This window comes from Chiloscyllium plagiosum, chromosome 1, assembly GCF_004010195.1.
Source record: "Chiloscyllium plagiosum isolate BGI_BamShark_2017 chromosome 1, ASM401019v2, whole genome shotgun sequence".
NCBI lineage: Eukaryota > Metazoa > Chordata > Chondrichthyes > Orectolobiformes > Hemiscylliidae > Chiloscyllium > Chiloscyllium plagiosum.
In genome coordinates, this window is record NC_057710.1 from 23,256,741 (window position 1) to 23,278,695 (window position 21,955).

General features: G+C 41.7%; 1 protein-coding gene across 4 annotated transcripts in view; it reads left to right on the top strand.

Annotated features, from left to right (window-relative positions):
* LOC122556465 (zinc finger matrin-type protein 1-like) overlaps nucleotides 1-21,955 on the top strand; it is a 103,750-nt gene that overhangs the window by 69,460 nt on the left and 12,335 nt on the right. For 3 of the 4 annotated variants that reach the window (XM_043703171.1, XM_043703344.1, XM_043703433.1), the window contains 3 exons: nucleotides 11,346-11,449; nucleotides 17,032-17,136; nucleotides 21,257-21,419. In XM_043703171.1, the coding sequence (XP_043559106.1) occupies nucleotides 11,346-11,449; nucleotides 17,032-17,136; nucleotides 21,257-21,419 (372 nt within the window). Of the gene's footprint in view, nucleotides 1-8,934; nucleotides 9,040-11,345; nucleotides 11,450-17,031; nucleotides 17,137-21,256; nucleotides 21,420-21,955 lie in introns of those variants that run through there. The other variant, XM_043703257.1, reaches the window with a different exon arrangement.

Sequence of the window (21,955 nt, forward strand, 5' to 3'; positions counted from 1 at the left end):
TGGCGGAAATGTTGGCGGATGATTTAGTTTATGCGAAGGTTGGTAGGGTGGAAGGTGAGCACCAGGGGCGTTCAGTCGTTGTTACAGTTGGAGGGGTGGGGTCTGAGGGTGGAGGTGCGGGATGTGGACGAGATGCGTTGGAGGGCATCTTTAACCACGTGGGAAGGGAAATTGCGATCTCAAAAGAAGGAGGCCATCTGGTGTGTTCTGTGGTGGAACTGGTCCTCCTGGGAGCAGATACGGCAGAGGCGGAGGAATTGGGAATACGGGATGGCATTTTTGAAAGAGATAGGGTGGGAAGAGGTGTAATCCAGGTAGCTGTGGGAGTCGGGGGGTTTGTAAAAAATGTCGGTGTCAAGTCGGTCGTCATTAATGGAGATGGAGACTCCAGGAAGGGGAGGGAGGTGTCAGAGACGGTCCAGGTAAATTTAAGGTCAGGGTGGAATGTGTTGGTGAAGTTGATGAATTGCTCAACCTCCTCGCGGGAGCACGAGGTGGCGCCAATGCAGTCATCAGTGTAGCGGAGGAAGAGGTGGGGCGTGGTGCCGTTGTAATTACGGAAGATCAACTGCTCTACGTAGCCAACAAAGAGACAGGCATTGCTGGGGCCCATACGTGTGCCCATGGCTACCCCTTTGGTCTGGAGGAAGTGGGATGATTCAAAGGAGAAATTGTTAAGGGTGAGGACCAGTTCGGCCAAACGAATGAGAGTGTCGGTGGAAGGGTACTGTTGGTGACGTCTGGAGAGGAACAAATGGAGGGCTTGGAGGCCCTGGTCATGGCGGATGGAGGTGTAGAGGGATTGGATATCCATGGTGAAGATGAGGTGTGGGGGCCGGGGAAACGGAAGTCTTGGAGGAGGTGGAGGGCGTGGGTGGTGTCCATGGTGAAGATGAGGTGTTGGGGGCAGAGCGCTTTAGGGAACATCTCCGGGACACGCGCACCAATCAACCACACCGCCCCGTGGCCCAACATTTCAACTCCCCCTCTCACTCTGCCGAGGACATAGAGGTCCTGGGCCTCCTTCACCGCCGCTCCCTCACTACCAGACGCCTGGAGGAAGAACGCCTCATCTTCCGCCTCGGAACACTTCAACCCCAGGGCATCAATGTGGACTTCAACAGTTTCCTCATTTCCCCTTCCCTCACCTCACCCGAGTTCCAAACTTCCAGCTCAGCACTGTCCTCATGACTTGTCCAGACTTGTCCTCCCTGCCTATCTCCTTTTCCACCTATCCACTCCACCCGCTCCTCCCTGACCTATCACCTTCATCCCCTCCCCCACTCACCCATTGTACTCTATGCTACTTTCTCCCCACCCCCAACCTCCTCTAGCTTATCTCTCCACGCTTCAGGCTCACTGCCTTTATTCCTGATGAAGGGATTTTGCCCAAAACATCGATTTCGAAGCTCCTTGGATGCTGCCTGAACTGCTGTGCTCTTCCAACACCACTAATCCAGAATTCATCAGTCTTCTTTGTCAACTCTTCAAAAAACTCAATCAAGTTACTGAGACATGATTTCCCACAGACAAAGCCATGCTGGCTATCCCTAATCAATTCTTGCTTTTTCAAATGAATATATATCCTGTCCCTCAGAATCCCCACCAACAATTTACCTACCACTGATTTAAGGGTCACCCATCTGCAATTCTCTGGCTTTTCCTTACAGTTTTTCTTTAATAATGGCACCACATTAGCTAGAAGACAGGAGATTGGCTATCGATGATACAAATATCTTAGCAAGGAGCCAAGCAATCTCATCCCTAGCTTCCCATGACGTTCCGGGAAACACCTGAACAGGTCGTGGGGATTTATCTACCTTTGTGCTTTTAGGACATCCAGCATCTCCTTTTATGAACTCTTTTCAAGACATCAGTATTTATTTACACGAGTGCCTGGCTCCCAAGTCCTCCACAGTAAATACTGCTGCAAAGTACTTATTTAGTACCTCATCCATCTCCTGTGGTTCCACAATAAATGGCTTTGTTGATCTTTAAGGGGCCCTATTCTCTCTCTAATTACTCTTTTGTCTTTAATGTATTTGTAGAAACCCTTTGGATTCTCCTTAACCCTATTTGCTAAGGCTATCTCATGTCTCCTTTTTGTCTTCCTGGTTTCCCTCTGAAGTATACTCCTACTGCTGTTGTGAAACTTGAAAGGGTTCAGAAAAGATTTACAAGGATATTGCCAGGGTTGGAGGATTTGAGCTACAGGGAGAAGTTGAATAGTCTTGGAATGAGCTGTCAGAGGAAGTGGTGGTGGCTGGTACAATTACAGCATTTAAAAGGCATCTGAATGGGTATGTGAATAGGAAGGGAGTAGAGGGATATGGGTCACATGTTGGCAGATGGGACTAGATTAGGTTAGAATATCTGGTCGGCCTGGATCGAATCGTCTGTTTCCGTACTGTACATCTCTATGACTCTACTGCCTTGATATGTTCTCATGATTCACTCAATCCCAGCTGTCTATACCTAACATATGCCTTCTTCTTTTTCTTGACCAAAGGCCTCAATGTCTTGAGACATCCACCATTCTCTACACCTACTAGCCTTTCTCTTCACTCTATCAGGAACAAATTCTGTCTGAACTCTCGTTATCTCATTCTCAAAGACCTTCCACTTCCCAACCAAACCTTTATCTGCAAATACTCTACCCCAATCAACTTTTTGTTTTAGATTAGATTAGATTACTTACAGTGTGGAAACAGGCCCTTCAGCCCAACAAGTCCACAGCGCAACCCACCCATACCCCTACATTTACCCCTTACCTAACACTACGGGCAATTTAGCATGGCCAAATCGCCTGACCTGCACATCTTTTTGGATTGTGGGAGGAAACCGGAGCACCCAGAGGAAACCCACGCAGACACGGGGAGAACGTGCAAACTCCACAGTCAGTCGCCTGAGGCGGGAATTGAACCCGGGTCTCTGGCGCTGTGAGGCAGCAGTGCTAACCACTGTGCCACCGTGCCGCCCAGAAAGTTTCTGTCCAATATCATATAATGGCCTTACTCCACCTTAAAGCTTTAACTTTTTGATCAGGTCTATCATTTTCCATAACTATTTTAAAACTAATAAAATTATGATCACCTGCACCCCCACTGACACCTCAATTACTTGCCCTGCCTTATTTCCCAAGAGCTCCTTCTGTAGTGGAACATCAACACATTAAATAAGAAAGATTTCTTGTATAAACGTAACAAATTCCTCCCCATCCAAGCCCTTAATGTAATGATAGTCCCAGTTATGTTTTTTTCAGAACATTACTTCAAAAGAGGAATGGGACAGGTTTGAGCATAGGCAAAAGTGAGGACTGCAGATGCTGGAAATCAGAGTCTAGATTAGAGTTGTGCTGGAAAAGCACAGCAGGTCAGGCAACATCTGAGGAGTAGGAAAATCGACGTTCCGGGCAAAAGCCCTTCATCAAGAGTCCTGATGAAGGGCTTTTGCCTGAAACGTCGATTTTCCTACTCCTAGGATGCTGCCTGACCAGGTTTGAGCATGTTATTTCCTCCTAGATAAAAGTCCTTAATAAGACACGATAATTAGTAAAACAAAACAAACTGTTTTCACTTGATTCTCCATTGTTTCAGTGTCACTGATGAATACTGCCTTTCTCCTACACTGCTTTCACTGAAAGTGGGGCATTATGAGAAAAAGGAGAAACAAGTTTATTGAGTTGGATGGTGAATCATGATCATAATGAATGGTAGAGCATGTTCGAAGGGCCAAATGGCCTAGTCCTGTTTTCTATGATTTCTTCTGAAGCTCCCAACAAAACAATGGCAGTGGGCCTTAGCACCATCCTCTGTGCACAGCCTAACCCCTGCCCTGCCAGTTGTCCTGCCTTGGATGTTCAATATCCCTGCTTCCCCAACTGTCGTGGGCTGGCAAATGTGCTGTAATGGTGGAAGTGGGCAGACTGTATCCTTCCCCTTCTGCATCCATTACCCTCTGTAAACTGCAGCCCACAGTGTATTTCAGTGACTTCATGCCAACATGTTTCTCAGCAGATGGAGTAAGTTTGAAATATAGTTGCTTTTGCAACCTAAGAAAGGCACATCACAGCAAGCTCTCGTGAAAAGTTGGCAAGAGTGACAAGAAGGTCTCTTTATCTCAGTTGTAATATTTAAGGTATAAATATGGTACAAGTAACCAGGGAGAGCTCCCCTGCTGTTCTTCAAATCAATGTCCTGGGGTCTTTTGTATCACTTGAGTCAGCAGATAAGGACTCAATTTAATGCCTGATCTGCAAGATGGCACCTCTGACATTACAACTTATTGCTCCACTGCAGGATAGTGCATCCAGTGTTCAAGTCAATGGAATCGTGCACGTGCTCGTGATTTCAGGCTGATGTTTATTTTGTTTATTCTGATAATCTACAAGAGATTTTGGGTAATGGGTAATTAGTGTGGGTAATCAGATACTGTCCTATCCCCCCCGGTCCTGATATCTTGATACTGTCCTATTCCCCCTTGTCTAGATGCCTTGATACAGTCCTATGCCCCCGGTCCAGGAACTCCCTATATACGTTCGGGACACCACCCACGCCCTCCAAGATTTTCGTTTTCCTGGCCTCTAATGCCTTACCTTCACCATTCCTGACGAAGGGTTTTTGCCTGAAACGTCAATTCTCCTGCTCCTCGGATGCTGCCTGACCTGCTGTGGTTTTTCAGCACCACACTCTCGACTCTGATCTCCAGAGTCTGCAGTCCTCACTTTCTCCACATACTGACTATACTCCAGAGCTGTTAGTATTTGGGTGCAGTGGGACACTTGAGGGGTTGAGGCAGATACTGTGAGTGTGCACTTTGAATGGAAGCATTTTTTAATGGTATGTGGCAATATAAGTTTCTTAATCATTTTTTGCTTCTCTTGATACGCTCACATAGTCGTGTAACGTACAAGTGTTTACTAAATGGTTGTAAAAATGCAGACTGTACCTCCTCCTACCATACTGGTACAGGAAGGCAGTGGCACTGATATAATTGATGTCAGGATGTTTGTACCCACTCACTGGTAAGTGGATGTGCAGTGCTCCTATTATCATTGCTGAATGCACAGTACTCCTCAACCCACTTCAGGCACTCAGCTCACTACCCTCCTCCATGCCCTGCCCACCTCTGTAAAAACTTAAGAAACATTTGAAATTAGAGGAACATTTGGAAAAGAGCACATTTTATTAGTTCTGCTGTTGTTAAAATTGTTTTGAATTGCTCATTGGTGCTGATGATCTTTGATGCAGGCAGCAATATCCCTGGCAGTGATATCACTGGCACTGTGACAGTGTGAGCAATGAGTGACAAACATAGCCTTGAGAAAAGGATCTTGCATCCACAGCACTTTGTTATCTTCTTCACATTGGCTCGATTGATTCCCAGCCATTGTAACTTCGTCATCAGCCAGAGCCATTTTACACACAGGAAATTTGTGTCTTTTTGTTGACAAGATGAATATTGTCTAGTGCACTGAGAAAATTCCTCTGTTTAATAATGCTCTGAGACCTTTCGCGTCTACCAAACAGTCTCAATTAACTATCTCTTGCAAGGATCAATATAGTATTTGGATGCTTCATTGAGCACTTCCCTGTGTTTTCTTTTTGAAATCTGTTCTGTTGAGCATTTCTGATTTTAATTGCTCCATCAATTCTGGCTATGCATTCAGCTGCACAAGGTCTAAACTTTGGATTATTCACCCTATGCTTATTACCTCCCTCCCATACTTTCCTCTTGTGAATCTACCTCTTTGTCCAAGCTTTTGATCATCTTTCCTCATGCCTTCCTATGTGATTCTGTGTCAAATTAACTGATAAACTGCCTGTGAAATACTTAGAAAGACATTTGATAAACTGCCTGTGAAATACCTAGGAGGACATTTTATAAACACAAGTGCGAGTTTATGTTCAGTGGTGTGGGACTTAAACTCACAACCTTTCGTTTCCAGGATAAGAACGGGCTGACCCCAAACCAGCACATTACATTAGAATTAATACTAGAATTAGTGTTATTGGATAATATAGGGCAAATAGCATGGTTTGAAGCAAGTTTTATACTTTGCATTTGTGTTTCTACTTTGTCTCTTGATATATCTATAAGCCGGACCATTTGGATATTCTGATAGCAGACCATAAGGCATAGAGTCATAGAGATGTACAGCGTGGAAACAGACCCTTTGTCCAACTCATCTATGCCAACCAGATATCCCAACGTAATCTAGTCCCACCTGCCAGCACACGGCCCATATCCCTCCAAACCCTTCCTATTCATATACCCATCCAAATGCCTTTTAAAGGTTACAATTGTACTAGCCCCCACCACTTCCTCTGGCAGCTCATTCCATATACGTACCACCCTCTGCCTGAAAACATTGCCTCTTTTATATCTTTCCCCTCTCACCCTCAACCTATGCTCTCTAGTTCTGGACTCCCCCACCCCAAGGAAGAGACTTTGTCTATTTATTCAATCCTTTCCCCTCATGATTTTATAAACCACTATAAGGCCACCCCTCAGCCTCCGACACTCCAGGGAAAACAGCCCCAGCCTATTCAACTTCTCCCTGTAGCTCAAATCCTTCAACCCTTCAACATCCTTGTAAATCTTTTCTTGGGAGCAGAAATTAGGCCATTCAGCCCATCAAATCTACTCCACCATTCAATCATGGCTGATAAGTTCCTCAACCCCATTCTCCTGCTTTCTCCCCGTAAACCTTGGTGCTCAAGAACCTATCTATCTCAATCTTAAGCATGCTCAGTGACCTGGACTCCAATCGTCTGTGGCAATGAATTCCAGAGATTTGCCGCTCTTGGGCTGAAGAAGTTTCTCCTTATCTCCATTCCGAAAGGTCTTTCCTTTACTCTGTGCCCTCAGGTCCTCGTCTCTCCTATCAATGGAAACATCTTCCCAACATCTACTCTGTCCAGGGCATTCAGTATTCTGTATATTTCAATTAGATCCCCTCTCATCCTTCTGAACTCCATCAAGTATAGACCCAGAGTCCTCAAACGTTCCTCATACATAGACTTTTGCTATGTAGCTGCATAATAAATAACCACTGGATAAAACAGACAGATTTAAAATACTTAGGGTGGACATCAGCCATTGCACTGCAAACAATTTTTAAAGTAACTTTCCGATGAAAGGTTTCAGATGTTTTATTACATTAAAACTGCAATATAAATGCAAAGTTGTTTTTTCTTCCTGTGAGTGACCTTTAGAAAAATGTTAGTGGCCAGTAACTAGTAAAGCATTTTAAGTGCACTTTCTCAATAACCATATTTTGTTTGAAGTCTGAATGAAGTTTTATAGCCCAATCCAGGGTTCAGGTGATCTTTCATAAAAACTTTGTAATCTGCATTCTTTGAATGAGATCCTTGTAATATTACTGTGTTAGATGTTGTTCATTTAATCACATGGTGGTGAGCCTTCAGTTTAATAGGAAACTAAAACGTAAGTTCATATCTGGCAAGACCTTCACCACAGACATCAGAAATGAGTAAGATTGAACAAATGTATGGAGTGACTAAAGAACTTGCAAAATTGATACCAGAACTGAGAGCTATAAGTATCAAAAGAAACTGAAAAGGCTGGGACTCGTTTCTCTAGAAAATGAAAAGTTGAGATGTAATCTTGTGAAAGTGTTTGATAATTTATGGCAGAGATATTTCCAAATGTAGGTGAGATCACAACTAGGAACCATAAATATGAGTCAGTAATAATTCCTGAAACAACTTTCTAAATTCATTCAGTGGATGTAGGTTTCACTAGCATTTCTTGCCCATCCCTAATTGCCCATAAGAAGGTGATGGTAAGTTGCTTCTTGAACCTGTGCAGTTCATTTTCAGAAAGGGTCACTGGATCCAAAATGTTAACTCTGCTTTCTCTCCACAGATGCAGAGTTTCTCCAACAATTTCTGTTTTTTTTTTAAATTATTTTGTGTAGGTAGACCCACAGGAGATAATTCTTGGCCAGTGTTGGCCAATTTTGGCCCAGTGACAGTAAAGGAAGAATTTTATATTTCTAAGTCAGAATGGTGAATGACTTGGAGGGGAACTCCCAGGTGTTCCCATGTAGCTGCTGCCCTTGTCCTTCTAGATGGAAGTGCTCATGAGTTTGGAAGATGCTGTCTAAGGAAGTATGATAAATTTCTGCAGTGCATTTTGTATATAGTTTACACTGCTGATACTCAGCAATGGTGGTGGAGGGAGTGGATGCGATGCCAATCAAGTGGCTGCTTTATCATGGATGGTGTCAAGTTTTCTCAGTGTCGTTGGATGTTCACCCATCCAGGCAAGTGGGGAGTGTTCCATCACACTCCTAAATTGTGCTTTATAGATGGTGGACAGGATTTTGACAGCCAGAAGGTGAGTCAATCACTGCAAGATTCCTAGCCTTTGATTGTCTTTGTAGTCCTGTATTTATAAGTCCAGTTTATTTATATAACTAGTCCAATTCTGGGTAACTCCCAGAATGTTGATAGTGAGGACTCAGCAATGGAAGAGACAGTGAATGTTTTGGGGTAATGGTTAGGTTGTCTCTTGTTGAAGAGATCAGTCCAACGCTGGATATTATCTAGGTCTTGCTCTATTTGGATATGGACGGATATCTGCAGAGCCATGAGTGATGCCGAACATTGTGCAATGATCAGGAGATATCCTCACATTTGACCTTGTGGTGGAGGGAAAGTAATTGATGAAGCAGCTGTGGGTGATTTGTCTCGGATGTTGTCATTACAAAATCCTGCTGAGATAACTGACCTCAAAGAGGTGTATCACCTTCCTAAATTATGCTTCTTTACTGAGATAAGTTTGGAAATGTGGCAATTAGTACCAGGTTGGTAAGGATTATTAACAATTGGTTGAAGTGAATAGAATAGATGCAATTAAGGATCAGCTGGATGAATGCACAAGAGAAAGAAATGCATTCTAATTTCGTTAAAAATAGGAGAAGGAGGAGGAGGCTCACATGGAGCATCAACACAGGCATAATTCAACCAGACTGAATGGTAACAATATCTGGTCAGAAATATAATATAAGAAGTAAGTACAACTAATTAAGTAGAAAACATTTAGATTATTAAAAAAAAACATTTAATGATAAAGATTCATTCAGGAGGCAACCATTACAATTAACATTGCAGCTGACAGAAAAACCAGAAAGCTCTACTTTGAAATTGGAATGCACCTAGAAGGGCTCATGGACATGGGATATACAATTAAAGTTAATTTAGTCATAATATATTCAGTACAGACATAAGAAAAAGGTACAAGCAATAGTTTCATCACTGCAAAGAAGGCCTGGGTGTGAAAATAAGATGTTAATTACTGGAACCATCCAACTGGTAAGAGATCGCAATGATCCTTATCACGTGAATACCATAATCAGACAGCACTCACAAAGAAAGAAATCAAGCGTATCTTTAGAGGTAAACCTCTAACAAGCACTTTTAACATTGAAAGAAAATGGGAGAAATGAAAGGATACTTTTATAAAACATCAATAACAAAAGGACTAGATAAAAGCTCACAATTCCATAAAGGAAATCTTCACCAAATAATTGAACATAATATTAAATGGTGCAGTATCACAAGAGGGTGGGAGGAGCCTATACAGAGGGTTAACACTGATATTTACAAAGCAGAAGGAATATTAACAATATATGAATTTGGAAACCTCATAATGCTTCTCAAAATTTTTTTCCATTTGGGCTTTAAGATAAAACTTTAAATGTTACTCAATTCTTTATTCTCAGATATTATTAGAGATTCTTTTCTCAGTTATTCTTAATATTCCTTGATATTCTTAAATATTCTTGAATAATGCAAATAACATTGAGCTGGATTGAATTCAAATTGGTATTACATCATTTGATTATTTTAAGCAAAGCAGTATGCTTATGCACTTAAAGTGTATTGCTTATTAGTTTATGTTTATAAATAGTGATATTTAGTAAACCGTCTAACTTGATTTGGAGGTGCCGGTGTGTACAAAGTTAAAAACCATACAACACCAGGTTATTGTCCCAACAGGTTTATTTGGAAGCACTAGCTTTCAGAGCGTTGCTCCTTCATCTCCGAAAGCTAGTGCATCCAAATAAACCTGCTGGACTGTAACCTGGTGTTGTATGGTTTTTAACAGAATACATCTGTTCACCTTACCTGCTCACTGGGCTAATTTCTGTGCTGTGTGTATATATAATGTTTAAGAGTCTATGTGTGAAATGCAGGAACATGTTCTGTTCAACCCAAAGAAAAGCAAAATGGAGTTCAATCTTCAAAATTTGGAGATGCTGGTGTTGGACCGGGGTGTACAAAGTTAAACATCACACAACACCAGGTTATAGTCCAACAGGTTTACCAGGAAGCACCAGCCCTCAGAGCGCTGCTCCTCCATCAAGTGATTGTGGAGTATTATATCATAAGACACAGAATTTATAGCAAACGTTTACAGCGTGATGCAACTGAAATGATATATTGTAAAAGACCTGGATTGTTTGATTCTTTTGGAATGATCATGTTGGTTTCATTTCTTTCATATGTAAATCCCAGAACCTTTTTTAAAAGTTAGATTCTCAGGTGAACTTTAACAATAGGTGTCATGTCAGCTCAGATAATTGAAAGTGTGAGCTTAAAATATGTCTGTCTGAGTCCCAATGTTCAAATTGATTCTGTTTCTAAAAAAGGAATTTACAGAATCTTAATTGGATTCATGAAGTTTTTGAGCAAAATAAAATGTACAAATGTACAAGTACAAATTGACGCCACAAACTTATATGTGGTTGTGTGTGTTTTGGGGGGTGGTGAGTGTCTGTGAGAGAGTATGTGTATGTGTGTGAGCGTAAAGGGGTATAAGTCTGTCACCAGCTTAATATTTGAACTGCAACATTTCATTAGTCCAGGAAATAGTTGAACTGAAATTGCACCTGAAACATTCACCCTGCCATGGACACTAACGTGTACTTCCGTTCTTATTTTTGTTGAATATTCACAACCTGATGAGCAGAAAGCAAAATGTTTTAATTCTCAGAAAGCACAGAAATCTGAGTGGGTTGTAGGACTTGTTTGTGTGAAATCTGTTTGCATATTTTAAAGCAATTTAAAGAATCATTCTTGCTAGATCCATAATTTTTAATACCTCTGAGGTGAGTACATTTCATATACCATCTGCTTATAATTTTTGTTTATTTTGCTGTTATCCATATCACTTAACTTCAGTTAATGGAAAATTTAGGAATTTTCACTATTGCAAATAAATGACTTTGAATCAGTATCAGTGGACTGTATCTGTAGATGGACTTGTCTTGATTTTGAAATGCCACCATTGATATATTAAATGTTTCTTTTCAGATAAAATGGGGGGTCACAATGATAGCGAACTTTTCATGGATAACTACTGCAAGGTTTGCTGTGCCATGTTGATCTCAGAAGTACAGAGAACCACACATTATGAGGTAGTTTATTGATTTTAAGTGATAAGCAAGTATAAATAAAATATTGCACATTGTGTTTTTGTTTTCACTAGAACGTGTGACCACCGCATGACATTCATAATCTCGTTTTGTAAAAAATGCCATCCCCTGTCAGCTGAAACTCTCAATCTTTGTTCTTGTCACTTGACATTCTTTAAGTGATGTTTGTGGGTCTCAAACAAGTGCTCAAACATTATTTATTTTCTGTGTACCTGTAATTTGGAAGCCCTCTCATTGAAGAATGGTTTGTTTTTCTCTGTGATCTTACGAAGTGTACTTCTGTTATAGTATTAAAGAAAGGTCCACTCCGTGTCATTGCAACATATACTGTAGATAATCAGAAAGTAAAATAGCAGTTGAAGCCTGTAGTCTAGAACAGGAGCCCCAACTTTTACACGTGTGATGCCACATTTCAGGTCTTTTTCTCATCTGCCCACTGTGAAGCAAGTTTCAGAAAGAAAAGACACCAGATGAATAGGAAAACATCTTGCTAATATTAATGTTAGCCTGATAATTTAGCCATATTTTCAATTATCTATCATCACCATTTTCATTAACACTAAGAGAAATAGAGTTAACGTTTTGAACCATAAAAGATAAAACAGTACAGTCCAGAAACAGGCTGATTGATCCACTATGTCTATGCTGACCATGATGCCATTCTAAACTAATCTGATCTGCCTGCACATTTACCATACACCTCTATCCCCTGCTTGTTCATGTGTTTGTAAATGCCCCTTAAAAACTTTGCTGATGTATCAGCTTTTACCACCTCACCTGGCAGTGCATTTCAGGAACCTACCAGCCCTTGTGGATATAAACTTTATCCACATATCTCATAATCTTTACTTCTCTCAGCTTAAACCTATGCCTCCTAGTATTTGTAATTTTCCACCCTGGGAAAAAGACTCCACCTTATCCATGCCTCTCATAATTTTATATACTTTTATCAAGTCACCCCTCAGTCTCTGACACTCTAGCAAAAATAATCTAAGTTTGTCCAACCTCTCCTTTTCGTTAATGCACTCCAATCCAGGCAGCATCCTGATAAAACTCTATTGCACCCTCACCAAAGCTTCCACAACATTCCTAACAGAAAGTCTGTTCTTTGGAACAGAAAGGAATTAAATAATGGAGCTTTTTATGTTATTGAAAAAGAATAGACAATTGGTGCAGGAGTAGGCCATTCTGCTCTTCGAGCCTGCACTGCCATTCTTTATGATCATGGCCGATCATCCTCAATCAGTATCCTGTTCCTGCCTTATTTCCATAACCCTTGATTCCAATATCCTTGAGAGCTCTATCCAACTCTTTCTTAAACGAATCCAGAGACTGGGCCTCCACTGCCCTCTGGGGCAGACCATTCCACACACTCACCACTCTCTGGGTGAAGATATTTCTCCTCATCTCTGTCCTAAATGGCCTACCCCTTATTTTTAAGCTGTATCCTCTGGTTCGGGACGCACCCATCAGTGGAAACATGTTTCCTGCCTCCAGAGTGTCCAATCCTTTAATAATCTTATACGTCTCAATCAGATCCCCTCTCAGTCTTCTAAACTCAAGGGTATATAAGCCCAGTCGCTCCAATCTTTCAATATAAGACAGTCCCATCATTCCAGGAATTGACCTCGTGAACCTACGCTGCACTCCCTCAATAGCCAGAATGTCTTTCCTCAAATTTGGAGACCAGAACTGCACGCAATATTCCAGGTGCGGTCTCTCCAGGGCCCTGTACAGCTGCAGAAGAACCTCTTTGCTTCTATACTCAATCCCTCTTGTTATGAAGACCAGCATGCTTTTAGCTTTCTTCACTACCTGCTGTACCTGCATGCTTGCCTTCATTGACTGGTGTACAAGAACACTCAGATCTCTTTGTACTGCCCCTTTACCTAACTTGACTCCATTTAGGTACTAATCTGCCTTCCTGTTTTTGCCACCAAAGTGTATAACCATACATTGATCCACATTAAACTGCATCTGCCATGCATCTGTCCACTCACCTAACCTGTCCAGGTCACCCTGTAATCTCCTAACACCCTCCTCACATTTCACCCTGCCACCCAGCTTTGTATCATCAGCAAATTTGCTAATGTTACTATTAATACCATCTTCTATATCAATAATATATTTTGTAAAAAGCTGCGGTCCTAGCACTGATCCCTGCGGTACCCCACTGGTCACCGCCTGCCATTTTGAAAGGGAGCTGTTTGTCAGTACTCTTTGTTTCCTGTCAGCCAACCAATTTTCAATCCAAGTCAGTACTTTGCCCCAATATCATGCGCCCCAATTTTGCTCACTAACCTCCTATGTGGGACTTTACCGAGAAAGAGGAGGTGTGATTGAAACAGATGGTAAGGATGCCCAGAGCAAAATACAAAGGGAGTGCTAATGGTAGCAAAGGATATAAACAGATACAAAGTTACTGTTAACGATAGGTGTGGATAATTAGACATAGTTTGACTTTGTTGTTTACTGAACATGGTTAGCTATCCAGTATTAGATCCTAGTTTATTCTTGTGTTACTTCTTGGCTTTATTTATGTATTAACAAAAACACAGTGCTATGTCTTAAGAAGCAGGAATTAAGGGCCATTCTTCAATTATTTCAGTTGTGATTCTACTGTCAGCAGCCTACCCCACTTGAGAATAAATGGAGGAATATTCTAAATATAGGCAAGTGGTCTCAAAATTCAAACATTTCTATCATCTTAGAGGAGGGAAGAGATTTAAAAAGGATCTAAGGGGCAGCTTTTTCACGCAGATGGTGGTGCATATATGGAATGAGCTGCCAGCGGAAGTGGTGGAGGCTGGTACAATTACAGCATTTAAAAGGCATCTAGATGGGTATATGAATAGGAAGGATTTAGAGGAATATGGGCCAAGTGTTGGCAGAACGAACTATATTAGGTTAGGACATATGGACGACTTGGGCCAAAGGGTCTGTTTCCGTGCTGTAGATCTCTATGACTCTGTAACTGACTTTTCTTTTGTGGCTCTGATCTTCACTCTGTTCAATACTGTACAACCTGCTGCTTGTGCAGTCGTGTGAAATTAGCTAAGAAATCACTGCTTCAAAACCTACCCCTTTGCAAAGAACATTTTGCAAGAAGGCAAAAATCAGCCATGGTAGGATCAGAGTGTTTTATACTCCAGCTGATATTCCTGCACATTGAGTGTCTTGGGAGTTCAGAGAGTGCAGCAAAAGTAGATCAAGTGCCATTTTGAGAAAAATATAGAAATATGAAGTATTTTTTAGGAATCATTGAAATCTTGCTGTCAGGACTGGAAACAGGCCCTCAGGTTTACATCTAAGCAGGTTATCAGGATCAAGGGACGGCACTTTACTAGCAGCAGCTAATTCAAAGCTTTCCACTAGGACTAATGTCCCATTAGGGTTGGTGCCTTGTCTCTCTGAAACACTTGTAAAGTAGCAGCTAGTATGGCTGCAAGGAAAGGAGAGGGCACCTCCTACTACACAAGCCCAGTGAAGGCCATGTAATTATGTTTCCATATGGCTAGACCAGGCAGATACAGGCAATCACCATCTTCTGGCAGGATTGGCAGCCTTCCCCACCCCGTGCACATTCCAGCCCCTACCTGCTCTGTTATACAAGCCTCTGAGTACAACCCTGTTCCCCAGCGACCTCTCCAGGCCTCAGAAAATCCCTGACTGTTCACACCACATACCTTCTCGTTGCCTCCCCATCATTAGCAAACATGGATGAGAAACTGCCTGTGATTTTTTTTCATTGTTGACTCAGGGCTTGTGGACTTTGTTGGCTAGGCCAGTATTTATTGGCCATCCCTAATTTCTGTTGAGAAGATGGTGGTGAGCTGCCTTTTGAGCCACTCAAGTCTATTTGGTGTAGTGAAGCCCACAATGCTATTAGGGAGGGAGCTCCATGATTTTGGTCCAGCCACAGTGAAGAAACAGTGATACATTTCCAAGTCAGGATGGTGAGTCGCTTATAGGGGAATTTGTTCCCATCTACCTGTGCCCTTGTCCTTCTGGATGGCGGTGATTGTGGGTTTGGAAGGTGTTGCCTGAGCAAGTTTGATAAATCAGATGAGCAGTTCCTTACATAATCTTTCACCTGTACTTACCTATTATTAAGTATATGTCAGTAACTGGTTGATAGGGAGATCCTTGGATGGTCTGACTCTGACCCAAGGTCCACGTGTTGGACAACTTCAGTGTAAAGATTTGGCTTTAGACAGAATCGGGCAATTGTGCAGGTTAGGTTATAATTCAGAATTCATTTCTATAATTGAATATGTAAAATACCCCGTGAGCCAGTGCAATAAACTGCATTATTCTTTCCATTCAGAAGACATTGCATGAGAATACTATAATTTTTATTAATACTGAATATGGATTTATCAACAGAAAAAATATATTTTTAAGAAAAATGTTTTGGCCTACACCTATTGGCCTACACCTATGAGCAAGCAGATTTAAAATAAATTTATGTTAAAAGTTACACTTAACTGATAAGTAATATTTTCACTAGTACAATGAAACAACGAGTCAGTTTCTGAGTATATTAAATATTTTGTTGACGCAAATGCATGGGTACTGAATAGGAACAGTTTAGACAATAGGTGCAGGAGTAGGCCATTCTGCCCTTCGAGCCTACACCACCATTCAATATGATCATGGCTGATCATCCTTAATCATCCTGTTCCTGCCTTATCTCCATAACCCTTGATTCCACTATCCTTGAGAGCTCTATCCAACTCTTTCTTAAATGAATCCAGAGACTGGGCCTCCACTGCCCTCTGGGGCAGAGCGTTCCACACAGCCACCACTCTCTGGGTGAAGAAGCTTCTCCTCATCTCTGTCCTCAATGGTCTACCCCATATTTTTAAGCTGTATCCTCTGGTTCAGCACTCACCCATCAGCGGAAACATGTTTCCTGCCTCCAGAGTGTCCAATCCTTTAGTAATCTTATATGTCTCAATCAGATCCACTCTCAGTCTTCTAAACTCAAGGGTATACAAGCCCAGTCGCTCCAGTCTTTCAGTGTAAGGTAGTCCCGCTATTCCAGGAATTGACCTCGTGAACCTATGTTGCACTCCCTCAATAGCCAGAATGTCTTTCCTCAAATATGGAAGATATGAGGGAAATACATGGCAATTGGGACTAGATTGATTGAGGATATCTGGTTGGCATGGACAAGTTGGACCAATGGGTCTGTTACTGTGCTCTGCACCTCTATGACTCTAAGTGCATTAGATGTTATCTCACAAATTTGATGTGAGGGCTTGACTAGTTTTGTGGAATGAGCCTGCTCTGAGCAAAATGAACCAGCAGAAAACATGAACTTTTGTGATTTTGAACATGATTTGGCAATAAGATTTCCCAGTGTTTGTTTTGAGTTTGTAAGCTGGTTGACCTGCGTACCAGTGTAAGATCACATATTGTCCTAAGGTTGCCTTCTAACCTTAACTTCTCACTTCTAATCCACCTCACCATTGCCACTTAACTCATGAATGCTTCTTTCTGTTTAACAATAATTGAAAATAGTGTTAAACACACTCCCTGTACTTGTTTTTGTTTTAAAGAGCAAAAAACATGCCAACAAGGTGCGCTCTTACTTTCAAATGCATAAAGAAGAAGGAACACCATCAAAAAAAATCAAAACAGAGAATGTAGCTGTTGGCTTCCAGGTGGGTATTTTCACATTGATGAAGATGTTTCTCAATTCAGTTTGCAGTGGAGATGGACAAGTATTTATAGTAATAGTGAACAGTTATAATGTATTTGAAAGGTCCCCATTGGAACCTTGTCTTCTTCTCTGGTCAAAATGCAATCACTCTCTGTCTTAAACATACTTAATGACTGAGCTACCACAGTGTTCTGGGATCAAGAATACCAAGACGTCAGTACCCCCTGAGTGAAGGGATTCCTCCTCATCTCCGTCCGAAATGGCTTGCCCTTTATTTTGAAATTGTGTGTCCTGTTCTGAACCATTTCCTTTGGATGGCTTTTAAGACCCTAATGGGAGGTGAGCCCTGACTATCATGTCAGTTTGCCTGAATGTTCATGCTCTAGGATGTTTCTCAAAGCCTGAACATGTGTGTGACAGGGTTATCCACCTGCAAGCAGCAGCTACTGAGGCTCTCCAAAGGCCTTTTTACCCTTATGGTCAGATGATGTTTGAAACTCTGCAGTCGACATTCAAACCTCCTGAGGCATCAAGGACTAGGCAGGCTCCCGCAGTCATGCCAAGTCCAAAGCATGATGATAGTGGATGTCGGAGGCTAATTATCTCAGTGTCCAAACCTTTTTTAGGAATTCCTGAGGACGGTGTCCTCAACCCAATAATCTTGAGCAGTTTTAGTAACACCTATCCCACCGTCATATTGTCAGAAGAATGTTCACTGACTATGTAGTGTTAAGTTCCATTTTCAAGTCAGCAGCTACTGAAACTGACTGCATCAACATGCAGCAAGACCTGGACGATACTCAGGTTTAGTTTGATAAGTGGAAAATAACAGTCACACCACATACACAGTGTCAGACAATGACAGTCTCCAACAAGTGAGAAAGTATCAATCTCCCCTTGATGTCCAAATGCATTATCATTGCAAAATTCTCCATTCATCATAATCCTAAATTCAACATTGCCCAGAAGCTCAACTGAACCAAGTATTGAGCTACAAAAATAGGTGAGTGACTCACTTTTTGACTCCCAAATGCCTGTTCACCATTGACAAGTCAGAAATCAGGAGTGTGATGGTATTCTCTGCACTTGCCTGGATCAGTGCAGCTCCAACAGCACTCAAGAAACTTGACACCGTCCAGGACAAAGCATCCGGTTTGATTAGAGTTTGGGGGAAGCAGTATAATTGTAGTAATGCAACTGAATTAGTATCCAGGGGCTAGATACAGATGTAGATCCCACCTGGATGCTGATAAAATTTAAATTCAATTGAAGTTGAAAGTCATGTAGTTACAAAATGCTGAATGTAATGGTGCAACTTAATGGGGCATGAGTAATGGTGCCATGGAACTGTCATGATTGTCATAAAATTCCATTTAGTTTACAAATGCCCCTTTAGGGAAGGAAATTGGCAAATCTTACCTGGTCTGAACTTACATTTGACTCCAAATCCACTATTAGTGACTCTGAACTGCCATCTGAAATGGTCTTGGAAGTAATTTAGATGTAGGACAATTGGGGCTGGGTATCAAATTTTATGAGCAATGCCCATATACTATGAAAGAAAAACTATTTTTAAAAAGCCTTCCCCATGTCATACATTCAGTTCCTTCAGATTGGTGCACTTTTAATGTACCGTGTCCAAGATTATCACCAAGGTTGCACCCCACAAAACTAGAACCTCCAGCATCCCAGACTGTAAGAGTTGTAGGTGCATGCGAATAGCACTGCCTTCAAGTAGGACGTGGGAATATGTTACTGTTTCTCCATCATAGCTGGGTCAAGCTTCTGAAACATACTCCTTGCAGCACTGTGAGTGGACCTTCACCACAAAGTCCAAAACAGTTTGATAAAATGGTTCACCACTACCTTTCCAAGTGCAACTAGGGTTTTGTGATCAAAAAGATATTTGAATTTCAGTGACCAATTTAAAAGGTCACACAAGTTTTCAAGGTTTTAAGACCTTTAATAAAGAAATTAAAAATGATATTGTTTAAAACCACAGGATTAAGGAGAACATAATCTAATTCTGTAATACCCTATTCCTCTTTCTACCTAAAGCTAGGTAAACCACCAGCTTTTATTTAAAGTTCTCATGGACATGAGCTTTGCTGGCTGGTCATCATTTATTGCCTGACCTTAGTTGCCCTTGAGAAGGTGGTGGAGAGCTACCGCCTTGAACCTCTCTAATCCATTTGATGTAGGTGTATTAGGGAGGGAATTCCAGGGTTTTGTTGCAGTGAAATGAAGGAGTAGCAAAATGGCGAGTGGCTTGGAGGGGAAGTTGTAGGTGGTGGTGTTCCCATGTATCCACTGCCCTTATCCTTCTAAATGGAAGTGGTCATGGGTTTGGAAGGTACTGTATAGATACTGCTGCTTCTGAGCATCGGTGATGGAAGGAGTGGACTCCTGTGGATGTGGTGCTAATTAGTTGGGTTATTTTGACTTGGATGATGTCAAGCTTCTTGAGTGTTTTTGAAGCTGATGCATCCAGGCAAGTATTCCAGCACACTCTGGGGTGGGTGGGGTGGTCAGGTGGTGAGTTACTCACTGTAGGCTTCCTAGTTTCTGAATTGTTCTTGTTGCCACAGTATTTGTATGGTCAGTCCAGTGGAGGTTTTGGTAAATGGTCATCCCCAGAATGTTGATAATGAGTGACAATGATGCCATTCAAAGTCAAGGTGCGATGGTTAGATTCCCTCTTATTGGAGATGATCATTTCCTGGCACTTGTATGCATTAATGTTATTTGTCAATTGTCAGCTCAATCCTGAATATAGTCCAGGTCTTGCTGATTTTCAGTATCTGTCACAAATGGTGCTGAGCATTGCACAGTCATCAGCAAACATCTCACTTCTGACCTCATGATAGAGAGAAGGTCATTTTTGAAGCAGCTGAAGATGGTTGCACCCAGGACACGACCCTGAGGAACTCCTGCAGAGGTGTCCTGGAGTTGAGAAGACTGACCTCCAACAACCACAACTGACCCTTTGTTCCAGGTATAACTCCATCAAGCAGAGAGTTTTACCGTGATTCCAGTTTTGGAAGGGCTTCTTGATGCCCCACACAGGCAAATGTGGCTTGGATATCAAGGGCTGTTACTCTTTCCTCACCTCTGCAGTTTGTCTTTTGTACATGTTTGAACCAAGGCTGTGATGAGGTCAGGAGCTGAGTGACCCTGACGGAACCCAAACCAGGTGGCACTGAGCAGGTTATTGCTGAGCAGGTGCTGCTTGATAGCACTGTTGATGACACCATCCATTACTTTACTGATAATTGAGAGTAGACTGAAGAGGCGGTTATTCGCCGGATTGGATTTATTATGCTTTTTGTGTGCAGGACAGATCTGGGCAATTATCCATATTATTGAGTAGATGACAGTTTGTAACTTTACCACAGCCTCATTCCTCGTGAAGGGCTTATGCCTGAAACGGCGACGCTCCTGTTCCTCGGATGCTGCCTGACCTTTTCCAGTGCCACACTCTTCAACTTTGATTCCCCAGCATCTGCACTCCTCAGTTTCTCCGAGCTGTACTAGAGTAGTTTGGCTCGGGGTGTGGCAAGTTCTGGAGCACAGGTTGTTGATACTGTGGCTGGACTGTTGCCAGGCCCAGAGCTGTTTCTTGATATCATGTGCCATAATGTGCTCATGATAAAAGGTGATGTTGTAGTATATTAATAACTAATCAAAAATTAATAACTAATCAAAAATATTTATGGATAGTTTCCTTTTAATGTGCTGTTACCAAGATGTTTTATGACTGGTAATTTGCTGTTATCTGACTTTTCAGGTGTGGTTTTGATATCCTGTTTTTAATCTTTTGATATTGAAAAAAATTGCCGAAGTCTGCTGTCTTCATGACAGCCTTCTCTGCACCATCATCAACTCATCATTCATCCTTTTGCTGGTTGTGAGAAAAGTGGATGCCACATTGTCTTATTTCAGTCATTGCTGTGTTCATTCCATGTGAAACACTTTGAGAAATGTTGAGGTGTTACTTATGTACTTACCTTTTTTTAATATAAAAAAGTTGCTGTACTGTAGGTGTTCAAACTGCAGACTTATAGCCAAATAAATCGACAGTCAGTGTGTTTACTGAGATTGTGTCTGATGCTTGATTGCAGGATGCTGGGACAGGAGAAGTGGACAAGAATAAATTTTGCATCTTGTGCAATATGGTTTTCACATCCCCCATAGTGGCTCAGTCCCATTACCAAGGCAAGATCCATGCAAAGCGGCTGAAACAGCTTGTCGGAGAGCAGCCGTGTGTTACACAGCCACAGACTGGTAGGAGTGAGCTCATTCTGAAGATTTTGTTTTCTTTGTCATGCTCAATGTCTAATTTTGTCAGAGTATTTCCTGGTCTCTGACAAGTTGATATCTTGTGGTACAAGAACCATTACAATTGGCTTCAACTATTGACTCCAACTCCAGTTTGATTCACGGATTCACACGCAACGGACTTTCCCATAAAATGTCTCCTGATTCTAGAATCATTAGCCAGGGGAAATACACTATCTACACTCACCAAGTCATAACCTGTAAGAATTTTGTACGTTTCTATGAGGTCGTCTTTCATTATTTGAAACTGTAGAGAACACAAACCAATTTCTTCAGTCTCTCCTCATAAGACCTTCCAACCATGCTAGGGATTAATCTGGTGAAACTCGATTGCACTCCCTCTATGGCAAGAATATCCTTCCTTAGATAAGGGGTCCAAACTGTACACCATATTCCAGCTAAGGTCAAGGCTGTATGCAATTGCAGCAAGATATCTTTGTTCTCAAATTCCCTTGAAATAAATGCCAACGTACTGTTTGACT